The 12,465-nt window shown below is 37.1% G+C and overlaps 1 protein-coding gene across 1 annotated transcript in view; it reads left to right on the forward strand.

Moving 5' to 3' along the window:
* LETM1 (leucine zipper and EF-hand containing transmembrane protein 1) overlaps positions 1–9,813 on the forward strand; it is a 31,464-nt gene extending 21,651 nt beyond the window's left edge. Inside the window, exons 11-14 of the mRNA XM_052780685.1 lie at positions 1,373–1,507; positions 2,078–2,268; positions 4,292–4,430; positions 5,844–9,813. Coding sequence (XP_052636645.1) covers positions 1,373–1,507; positions 2,078–2,268; positions 4,292–4,430; positions 5,844–5,993 — 615 coding nt within the window. The 3' untranslated portion in view covers positions 5,994–9,813. The remainder of the gene's footprint in view (positions 1–1,372; positions 1,508–2,077; positions 2,269–4,291; positions 4,431–5,843) is intronic.
* The last annotated feature ends 2,652 nt before the right edge of the window (positions 9,814–12,465 follow it).

Raw genomic sequence — 12,465 nt, forward strand, 5'->3', positions numbered from 1 at the left:
ATCCACATTGAAATCATGCATTGTTGTGTGATGAGTTAACTGACTCAGCTGACTGTGTAGCTGGGTGCATGATAGTGCAGCCATGAGGAATGCTGTGGGAGGGAGGCAGGCAAGGCTGGGATCATCATCTCATTTGGAAACAGCAAGGATGTGTGATGTCGCAGCTAGCTTACACTGCCACAACTGGCAGAGCATTCACATTGCTGCCTGCCATGCCACCAACGCTGTGAGAATGTATGACACCAGGCCACAAACAGGACTTCTTAACAGCCCTAACTGATAAGAGCACACAAGAAGTAAAGTTAGTGTGGCATTTCTTAACCAAGGTGACAGTGCAGCCTGTCCCCTAAAGATGCTTTCAAAGATTTTAAATGCTGTGGAATACATCCTTGCCTCTTAGAGGAAAAAGGTAAGACTCCCAGCTTCTTGAAGATGACTGATTTTATTTGAGGTAGAGGAATTTGTTTTCAAACTGAGTTGTTTGGGTTTTTTGGGGGGGTAAAGTGAACTATAGATGTATTAAAATCAGAAGGGAGATCGATGCCTAGGTATTAACAGTACACTGAAACTCTTTCTGAGTTGACAAAGGGGCTGGATGCCTAGTTTGTGAAGTGTTCTGTAGTTGTTTCTTGGAAGCATATCATCCTTCCGCTCTGTGTTTCTGGCATCCTTGTTTGCACGTGTCTTTCTGTACTCTACTTATGTGGCTGTTCAGAGTTTAGCTGTTCAAAATAAAAGCTGGTGTCTGGGTAAGATTAATGTGCTAACTGTAGCTAGTATTATGGGATTTTAGCATTTTTAATGAATTGTCTTGAAGTCTTACTCTTTAAGTATTCAGTTGGCAGTTAGATTTTTATTCTCAGCTTTTCAAGAGACAGGTGTACTTCACAAACTATGAATGTTCATCCTCATTCTCACAAAGGTTGTTGAAGATAACTTTGCTGCAGCTCAACTTCCTGAACTTAGCTCTGCAAATTTTTTTGTGTAATCTGTCTTTCCTGTACGTAATGAATCATTTCTCAATTGTTTGGATTTTTCACCCAGCAAAGAAGGAAGTAAAACATTCTTAAATGAGACAATCGGGTACAGAATTTCAAATAGCCAAAGCTCACATAATGAATCACATTAGCTGAACTTACTACTGATGCACTTAAAAAATACGTACCATAGCAAACTAATTGCCTTAGCATTTATGATCTTTGCATTAGCATCAAAATGCAGATCCCTGCATTAGCCTCAAAATGGCTATGAACAATACTGACTCCGAACATGGAAAAAGAATTTTGAATCTGTCTTTTCTGGTAAAAGACCTGAAATCTTTGAGGAAAATCACAAATGTGTCTTTCACTAATTTGTATATATTTTGTTACAGGGTGAGGAAATCACTAAGGAGGAGATCGACATGCTGAGTGATGCTTGCACCAAGCTGCAGGAACAGAAAAAATCACTAACAAAGGAGAAGGAGGAGCTTGAGGAATTGAAGGGTGATATCCAGGAGTATAGTGAGGTGAAGAATGGGGCATGGAAGTTCTGTTTTTATTTCTGTTCATGTTTAGTTCTAGCATAAATGATCTACAAATTTAAAGATTATCTTGCTTGGATGTCTGTGAGCTTGTAGTTGGTAGCTGAGTGAATGAACTTTGTATGGGACAATGCAGAGCCTCATTTGTATAATGTGTTTAAAGCCTAGTTAAAATCATTGGAGTAGTTCCCACCAGACGAGAATCCTGTTCCTGCTCTTATTCCCAGGGAGACTAGACTAACAGGTGCTAACTGCTGTGTGCTGCAGTTCTTTCTTATCAAGCATAGATGTCAGTATTACAGATACTTCAAGTTAAGTAGAATGAATCTTATCCAATCTTATGAAGGATGTGGAAAATAACATTTAAGGGGTGCATTAAAAAGGCAGCAGTGTTATAATTTATTGTTCTAATCCCAGTTTGGCTTTATATGTCTATATATTTGCATTTCATTTATGAATGGCTCCTGTATCGAAATGCTAGTCAAAGTTAGTAGTGTCTGTTGTTGAGAATTCACACCAACAAAAGCTTTTCTCTCTCTTGACCATTTCTTTTAGGATTTGCAAGAGATAAAAGAGCTCTCTAAAACTGGCCAGGAAGAAGCAGTGGAAGAGTCGAAGGCAAGCAAGCGATTGACCAAGAGGGTGAACCGAATGATTGGTCAGATAGACAAAATTATTAATGAATTAGAGACAAGTCAAAAGACAGTGGATGTAAAGCTGGATGGTGGTGATATTCCTCCTGCTGGGTGAGTGACTTGAGAGCACTCAATGTGTCTCATGACTCTTCATCTTCAGTCTTGCTTTTGTCTGAGGTGTGTTAGATAAGAATTAGCAAATAAGTTGTTTGGAATGTTAAGATAATTTATTTTAAAAATAAAATTAATAAAATTGTGCTGTAGATTTTCTGTCTTCTGAGGTATGTTACATATGGTTGAAATGAGGAAGGAAAAAAGCAGGCATAATTCCCCAGATGCTAGTCATGTGCGGGTTCTGGAAGTCAAAGCATCAATTAGTATCTTACCATCTTGTTCATGCTTCTAGCACTAATGGTGTTGCAGGTGAAATCATGCCTTTAGTCATGCTCCTCATGCAGTAGGTTTGCCCTGTGTCATTGATTGAAAAGGTGCACAGCAGTATGGTAAGCATACTCATGTTTGTTGTTCTTTAGCAGTGAAGATGTCAGTGAGGAGAAAAATTGCAAAAAAGTCTATTCTGTCTCTGAAGGGAAATGGGGAAACAGGTCTAATGGAAGTAAGGAGATAATTTTACATGGTCCCTTTCTGAAAATTTGCTTCATTTCAACTTTAACACATTTGCAGGTTTTCAAAGAAAAATCTTTCTTCATAGTTTCATTGCAAAATTCATCTATCAACACTTTTCCAGGTCTTAATGTTACTGGAGAGTCTTTCAGGCAGTCATATGCTGAATGGTCATAGGTTGCATATTAGAGGCACTGAAATACCTAAAAACTGTGACTGTAATTCTCACAGCTTGTGATCGTGAATGCTGTATTAATCTAGCTTATGTTTGCACCATTTTGTGTGATTCATGAAGAGAGCTTCCCAGCTCCCATAGAGCATAACCTAAGCAGGATTCTGCTTTTGTTCCTTCGGAACTTTGTTTTTTCCAGTCCCCAGGGCAAAAGGTTATTTGTTTCAAATTTTGTGTAACAAGATTTAGGTGGCCATATGAATAGTGCTATAGAGAAGTTGTTGATCAAAACGATCTGAATTTGTAAATTAAAAATACAGTATAGAATCTGTTTGTACTGAACATAATTATACTTTATGTAGTGGATGGTTTTGTGGATAATTTTGTAAGTGATTGTGGATGACTGAAAATTATTAGTTTAAATATTGCTTAATTGTTGAAGGCTTGCTTTTTAACCTTCAAGTTGGTGTAGTCATTACCAGGCCATCAAGAGTCATAGAAACGACACATGTCTGGGACATTTAGTGACAGCTTAAGAAATGCTTCTTGAACAAAAGTCAGTCTGTGCCCAGAGGTTAGGCCAGGTATGGAGCTGGGACTATACTGATAAAGCCCTTGTGGTTAATATTTATTGAGTTCACCGTCTCCTGCATTTCAACTTGACCTGTGCTGGAAGATGGTTCTTCAAACCAACAAAACTACATAGGCAAGCAGAGGCTTTAGGTTGCAGAAGACAGACAACTTCAGCTTCATGAGATCAGTAAGCAGACAGTGGAAATATGTGAAACCTGCTAGTCACAACGTCAAGTTTAGTCCTTTCTTCTACATAGTCTGTTCCTTGATATAAGTAAATGAAGCCTATTTGAACAAAACAGCTAAATTGCTAAAGCGATTAGTTCTCAGCTTTTGTTTTCCTGTGACTTTCATTAATTTCGTGTAGGCCAGCCTCTCTAAATCTAGAAGGATGACAGGTGCATGGCACTGCATCCTTGGTAAATGGGGCAGGGGGAGGCAAAGGGCATTAGGTACACAGTCTGGGAAGCACAGAAACTGTGCTGAACTTCATTTCAAATGCTACTGGATACCTGTATTTGTGCAATAAAGCACGTGGAAACCAGAAGTGTGAGATTTGATGGTAAGATAAAGATTCATTTGAAGTCTGCTTGCTGATCAGTAACTCGTTTTTGCTTTTTTGCATTCTGTTCAGGATTATAAGTATATAAATAAATAATGTTTTTACGAATGACGTGCAATATAGTGACTTTCAATACTGCCTTTTGTCGACTTTACTTCTTTGGAGTAGCTGCTTGCCATGTACAGATTGTGCTTCCTCTCCAGGGAGAATCTCATCAGTATTGCTGAGCTAATTAATGCGATGAAACAAATCCAGAAGATTCCAGAGGAGAAGCTAACTAGGATTGCAGAGGCACTAGATGAAAATAAGGATGGCAAAATTGATATAGATAATGTTGTTAAGGTAAGTCTCTGGACTACTTAAAAAAAAAAATAAGGCTAGCCATCCTTCAAACATTGTACCTGTTTTGACTTAAATTCATATTGCTGTCTTTTGCAAAAGTCTTTACTTGATGCCAGTGAGGTTGTTGGTAACATATTGTGAATAGATCTTATAATACATGTTAGCATCTTCAGAATTTATATGGCTATTTTGGGGGATGAGGGGAGGGGAAATCTTTATCCTGTGTCTGTTACCCACGTTACCTTTAAAGCTTGTAGGTTTTCCTGTATGCCTATGTCAAGTTCTGTAAAATATGGTAATTCTGTTGTGCTACTTATGATTGGGAGGGAGGATGAGAAGGAGCTTTGGAAGAACTACTTTCAGAATACCACTATTAGCCAAAGTCTTGACATGGCATATAGATACACTTTATGTCAACACAAGATAATAGCTTCTCTTGCCTACTTGTATACCTTAGATATTTCATTGAGACCTGTATTTCCTTTGCTTGAAAGACATCAGACCATCAGTTGTCCTTTAGGTCCCTTGTAAATGACCTGTGTTCTTTGCCTGATTTGTCCTGTTTTCTCATTTTGTGGAACATTCTCAGGTTTTCCCTGCATTTCTCCTTCATTTTCTTGTTTCTTTTTTACTTGCTAAAATTAGAGATGTCCTGAAACTAACTTCCTTGCAAGTAATTTTCCTACTCAATACAGAAATAGCACTTAAACTGTGGCCAGCTAGAAAATACACCATCAGCCTTTTGAAACTCATTTTTCCTCTCTACTGAAGTTGTCCCAGTGGTGATTATCTTCCCCGTTGCTCTAAACAACCATTGTACATTTAGCAACACAGGTAAAATATACTTCTGAATTCTGCGTATAATGCAGAATAATTCTAGGGACTTGAGGAGTTATGCCAAGAATGTATTTGTACAAAAAGCTATATAAAGGAATTTGGAATCACTTGCTAAATTATTTTTTCCTTTTGCTTTCTGAAAGCCCTACCCGCTCAACTTTTAAGTTTTTGTAAATTTGTGCCTATTTAGTACAGTAGGTCTTTTTGATAAAATTAAGCCTATAAAATAAGTGTTGTCTTAAATACTATTTCAGCAGGTACTGAATCTGAGCTTTCCATTGGAACAGATACAATAAATGGGTCTGTTTTACTAATGCTTTAGAATGTGAGGTTTTGTGTGCTGAGGTCAAAAGTTCTAGAACATTTGATTTAAGTTCTACCTCTTTTTTAATACGCTGGATATGTTTGAGACACTGGTTGTAGTTTAAGTTTGTGTTTTGTGTAAGAAAAAATGCTGGTTTTCTTGAATACGAGAGAACCAGTTATTTTTTTTGTCTTGACAAAATTTATGATAGGAAAATGCCCTAATCGTATAAAAACTAGATGCTCTCTCAATTTCATTTTATGTTCTTGTAGGTAGTAGAATTAATTGACAAAGAAGATATCGACATTGGCACCAGTCAGGTTGCTGAGATTATGGCACTGCTTCAAAAAGAAGAAAAACTGGAAGAAAAAGAGAAAGCAAAGGAAAAGCACGATAAAGAAGCTGCAGAAGCAAAGAATTGAGCTTCAGAATCTGAAGCTAATCCCAACTGTAACCAAAACCTTGTATATCTTTCTGTGTCTAACGGCTACGTATTACTTGAGCTTTGTGATTATGGGAAGTGTTTTGAGCTGATTCTAGTAATAAATTATAGATATGTTTTCTGACATATGGAATGAAATTTCCGTTCATGAACGAAGTGATTTACTGTCATTCCATACAGATGAAAACAAAATACGCTTTTTTAGCAGTGCTCCTGCCCACAAAATCATGTATTTGCACTCATTGTTGTGGTACAGTGATCCATTAAACATGCAGGTTTGCTGTATAAATTAAGTGTATCATGGAAAAATGTTTCTCATTTATTTTCTTTCGTCATTATATGGGGCCCAACCTTGCTCTGCTTCTACCTTTTAGCTTTTTCAGAATTTAATACAAACTTTCCCTTCTGTCACAATATTACATGTTTTTAACCTGTTAGTGAAGATTCTCTGGCTTCAGTAGTAGCTACTTAGATTGAGTTTTAAGCTAAATATCACTAAGCTATTGCCTCACTGACAGAGAATGTGACATTCTAATCACTTTTTTGAATTCATGATTATTATTTTTTTCTGTTGAAGGGAAAGTCAGATTTATTTTTCCCTAGAATGGAAACTTCCCATGAAGTTTTCTTCTTATGGGTGCCTTAAATTTCTTAAGACTGGGAGTAAAGGATGTCACTTCTACTCAAAATTCCATGAATTACTAAAGCATTAGAATCACAGGAGCCTTTAAAATAGTTTCAGAACACAATCTGTCACACAGTAAAGTGAGTTAAAGCGTTTGTCTAAATAGCAAAATGAAAATAATCATAAGGGGAAAATGTCAGTTGTGATCTTTTTGCATAGATTTTTTAAAAAAATGCAGTTATCTCTGCATGTTTGTTGTTTTTCATCTGACAATTATTTACACCATAACTAGTTCTCTTACTTCTCAGTTTTCATCTCAGGTATAAAATCACTAACCAGATATAGTCAAAGTACATAAATACTATCATCTCATGGCCTTGCTTACTGTGCAGTCAAGTCATGTCTGGTATTGCCAGTGCTTTGATTCCATCATTGGCTTTCTAATTAATTGCTTATAGTTACTGTCTTTAACTGTGAGATTAAATACTGACAGTAGGTCAAGGTTTACTCATTAGTGTCTGTCCTTAGTAAATTTTTAAGCTTAAAAACTAAAATACCAACTCTGGGATGTTCCATAATTCCTGGTAGCCTAAATTTTCCACTCTTTCTTAAAATCTGTGAAGAAATACACATAGTGTGACTTGAACCAGCAGGGTTGTGGTTTGGTTTTTTTATTTTATTTTTATTTTGCACCCAGTATTATAAAATATATGAACATTCTTGATTTTGTGTACACTACAGAGAGCACATCTTACAATGGTGCTGTACACAGTGATATCAAGGTGGGCAGTTAGCGCTTAATGCTTTTAGTCATAGTTGTATATTTTTGTAGAAAATGTTGACTCCCAAGCGTATTTCGGCATAATTCCATGTTCAGTATTTATCTAGATTGGCTAAATTATTTGTGAAGACTTATTTGAAGTTAGTGGAACAAAAAAAGTTTTGACAGTCTCATGGCTTGCATGATGGACCATTGTATTTAGTTGTTTCCAAAGCAAGATGTACAGTAAGATGTACAGTACAATTAATTATAGAAAAAGGATCAGTGTTTAGTTTAAGTGTTGAGTTCATATTCTGTACAGTTTGCAAAGAAAGCTGCTTACAGTAAGATCCTCCTGAGAATTAATGTAATTGTATCTGAAATGTAAAATAGCTGTGACAAAACTGAAATTTCAAATCAGTACAATCTTTGTAGTTAATGTACCCTTAAACAAGGGGACTGTTCTCTTTCTTGTAAATTGAGATTAACTTGGAGACTTCAGCATGAAGGTCAGTTTGTAGATTTTGAAGATAGGATTTCACTAGGTGCTTTTTTAGGCCAAAATTTCTTAGATGAAAATGCAAGAGTAAAACTAATTTCACAAAAACACAAATAAAAACTAATTTTACATTGAATAATTTACAATTAGAATTAATGGGCTTTGGAGTATGCAGAATTCTGCAGTTGCATATCTTCAACTTGAAAACGATGCATAGCAATCTTACTTGACATTCCTGAAACATGATAAAGATACTCTAAAATTGTCTGCTACCTTTCATGGAATATCGAAAACCTAAGAATTGTATGCACTTTAATGCATGCAAGTTTAAAACAGGGAAGTAGTAGAAAAAGCTGTTTTCAAAGATTTATTGATTAAAGTTTTACAGAGCTTTAACTGTCCTTACAGTAAACTATCTCTTTGTAGTATTGGGGAGTTTAAGACACTTTGCTGCAGTTCTTTTTCTGTGTTTACTGTTCACTTAAATTTTCTGTGGATTAAAAAAGAAGGGAGTCAAAACTAGCTGATTTTTTTTTTTTTTTTTTTAATGAAGAATGTCCTGATTAAAATAATTGTGATACATTTATTGAACATTTTTAGCTTTTGGCCTTGTTTGAAATTTGGCATATTGTGAAATTTTAGCAGGTTAAATGTCAATCACAAATGTCAGTTTTCCCCTGTTACCTAAAGCGTTTAAAGGACGTACGCATCAACCATAGTGAAGCATTTTCGCGGGGAATATTTTCCTTCTGATGTGGAAAGTAGGCAAACCCATGACAGCTGGACTTGGAACACCACGTGTTCTGCAAGCTTAAAAAGCTTAGGAAGCCCTCGGTGATTCCCATTTACCCAGTTTTGAACCTTCCCGAGCAGCTCTCTCCAGTCGATACAGTCAACTCCAGCAAATTGGTGGCTTGAGGACTAGCTTCAGGCAACATGCTGTGTTGTCTTCTGTGTTGACCAAAAGAAGAGAAGCTGCAGTACTTTCAGAGAAAGGATGACTTCAGAGTGTACAGTAACTGGTCAGAACTTATTCCTGAATGAATATTTAATCAGGAGATGTAAATATTTGTTTAAATAATTAAAGGATATGCGAGATTTCAGTGACCTTGTGACTTACACAGGCAAAGCCTCTAAGCTCAGAGTTAGGGGATCGGTAAGACTGTTGTTGGGGTTATTTCAGATTCAAGTAAGATCAGATTTTGATTATAAACTATTCAGGTGGAAAAATGTAAAACATTTAAAAAGCTTTTAAAAAAATCCATTTAGCAACAGGGAAGAGAAGTAAAGTAGGATGTAATTTCTTTTTTCCCCTTCAAAACAAGCAGGTTATAGGACCTATTTTATTGAAAAACTTGTTTCCATTATGTGTTGGCTCAAAAGATGTTTTTTACTGAGATTTTCATCATTCACTGCATGCTGCGAGAGTAAATCTGCCTGCAAGTTAAGTACCAGAACGCTAATACCTCCTTTGTCAGCAGGACTGCACGCAGGTAGAGAATACTCTCTTGACAGGATAGTACCTTACACTTAGGTAGGCTTTGTCTGGGGGAAAAAGTTACATCTTTTATACAACTCCAAAATACTTCTTGTAACTTTATATCTACATACCTTGCTAATCATTTAAACTTTAGCTACTTCAGCATGTATTTAAATACTTTTAAATTGTTTATATCAAATTATTGGGTATATTTAATTAAAAGAATAATCCCATATTATGTTCTTTGTATATATTCCAAGTTTTGCTTTTCAGTTGAAGAATTTCAGCCCATGTTACAAATTTAGGTTAAAAATCATTCGTCTGTGCTCTGAGCATACTGGTCCTGTGTTTGCCATAATGCAGTATAAAATTTTTAAGTTAATTGGAGCTTGTGTCCTTTGTTTAGTTATAATAAATGTATCATTTTGAAACCTAATCTCTCCATTATGTTTTTGTTGCTTTGGATTATTTAGAGCTGTTCAGATGAGATGCCAGTCAGAGCTGGACCCTGACGAGCTGAGTATTATAACTGAAATGTTTGGGGTAAAAGAGGGCAAGTGAAGGACAAATCTTTAAACTGGATGGGTGGTGAGGTGGGGTGGGTTGTGTGGGATTGGGGGGGGTGTGTGTGTGTGTGTTAATTCTTGCAGAAATTCTCCTGATGAATGTGAGACTGCTTGCCTGGTGTAGTGAATTGTGCTAAACCATTCTTTCTAAGTATTGTATTTTAGGTATGAAAGTGGGGAGCAGTGTACTCTCTACTACAAGGAACTAATGGAAAAGTTAAGATCTATTCCATGTAGAAGTAAGTCTCCATAGGAAAGATCCGTGTTTGGTCTTGGTCCAAGTTAGGGGAGAAAACACATCTGAAATGGTTCTAAAGATTGATTATTTTATGCCATGCCATGCCCCTTGCCCCTGATTTTGCAAAATAATATGTATTCCTCTGTAATGCTAATATTCCTCACAAAGTTCATCCTGGCGTACAGCAGACTTTTAAGTCTTGGGCATATCCAACAATATGCTTTTTTAATTAAAAGCTGTTAATGATTTATCGCTACCTCTCCTCTTGAAGCCTTGGCAGCCTGGGTGGGAAGGCAGAAAGAGCCTGCACCAGCAAGGTGTTCCAGTCCACATCTGGTCCCTTGGAAATAACCGAGCTATCTCAAACATAACTTGCATTGCTGCTGTTTTGGGAGCTTCAGCGCTCATCTTGGCCCAGCTGTGGTCAGCACTTACAGAAATGCATAGCAAAGAAGATCCAGACCCAAAAGATGCAGAGGTCCTGTTGCATGGGCCTGTGTTGACAAAAGCAGTCTCCTGGCTGCTTTCAAACAGGATTTGGGAATGTGCAAACATTGGATCTACTTTCTAGTGTCAAAGTATTTCAACAGATGGCTGAAAAGAACCTCCTGCCTTGAGATACTTTTAAAATAACAGATAAGCTAGATTGGGTTGCAGTTTTTCCTTCTTTTCCGTAAAGCCAAGTATCAAATAAATGGCTTAAAAAGTGGCTGAACTTGTTCCTTTTAAGCTTTTGCATTAAAAATTTCCTTTAATGACAGACGTATTTAGGGTGAAGAGGACTGTTGTGCAGCAGTGTGGTAAAACAGACTAGCAGAGAAATTGTGGCTTTGAGTTTGTAAATTAAATGTGGACATTGGCAAGTGCAGTTGATCGTAGTTACCCATGTCCTGAATGCCCAAGAAAGAGACTGACTTCTGGATCCAGTGTTGTTTTTGCTGAGATATATTGGTTATATCAAAGAAATTATACTCTTTTCTAAATCTTTATTACACATTCATAACAATTATGTCCAGTTATTGTTACAATCTGAAGAAAAAATGGGAAGTTTTTGGACTCTCTTGCCTTGATATAAGGGGGAAACAAAACAGTGGTACCCATGACCAAGCAGAGTGCCTGGCCAGTCTGGCTGGTGCGTAGGTGGTAGGCACCAGCCAAATTCAAGTCTCAGAAAAGCTGAGGCTGGAAGGGATCTCTGCAGGTCGTGTAGTCCAGCCCCCTGCTCCGAGCTGGTTTCCCAGGGCCGTGTCCCATCAGGGTTTGAGTATCTCCAAGGATGGAGACTCCAACACCTCTCTGCATCCTCTCTGGATGGACTTCTCCAGGACCTGTGCCAGCGTTTGATCACTCTCAGAAATAAAAGAGGTTTTTTCTTTCGTTTCCCTTGTGACAGACGAGGATAATCTGTTATTACAGATGCGAATTTATGCATTGCCCACAAATAGACACAGAGGGAATGGTAACTGACTTCACTAATTAGAAATAATAGATAATGGAGATATTGCTATAAGTTCACTGGATGGAATCTTCTTTTACATTAGGCTGGTAATGCAGGTGTGCAGAAAGCTGGTTGGAAAAACCTCTGACTTCATGAAATCACAGTCTTAAAAATATTAATATAGAGGGATTTTTGTTGCAAACTATTTTGGTGAAATGTCATTTAAAGGGTGAATATGTATGCATAGCGGTAGGGGGACAGGTGGATAATCTTGTGGTTGTTTCATCGACCTGAGGCTCTGGAAATCTGTGTTCCGTTAATGCCTATTCTTTCAATAATGCATTGCTTAGCTCTTGTGCCACTGTAACATAAAACCTCCTTGACAGTGACTGGGCAGACAACAAATTCTCCAGAGCAGAGAGTCCCCGTGCAAGGACCTATTACAGTATTCTGTAGCGATAAGGCTTTTAAATACTGAATGCAGACAGTGATGGACCATACCAAACAGTTTCTCTGGCTAAGGAATCTTATTTTTCTCACTGCTTATATATTGAAAAGCGTTTCTGGTATTTTCTTGAATTATTCCGCAACTGATGAGAGCAGGAGGATGTTTGTAGTCTGTTTCTAATTCCCTATACTCTGTGCTCACTTCCATTTTTGTGTATTATTGGATATAAATCTTTCTCAGTAGTTAAATATCCTTCACAGGTCAAAATTCTTTGGGGGCTCATTAGCATGTAAAATTTTATCCTTGCCAAACCTTCTGTGGTTTTCAAACATCAGTTTCTCTCATCTAACTGGCGTAAAGGATTTCTGCTATGCAAGAGATGGATCTAATTCAGATTT

Source organism: Harpia harpyja, chromosome 2, assembly GCF_026419915.1.
Source record: "Harpia harpyja isolate bHarHar1 chromosome 2, bHarHar1 primary haplotype, whole genome shotgun sequence".
NCBI lineage: Eukaryota > Metazoa > Chordata > Aves > Accipitriformes > Accipitridae > Harpia > Harpia harpyja.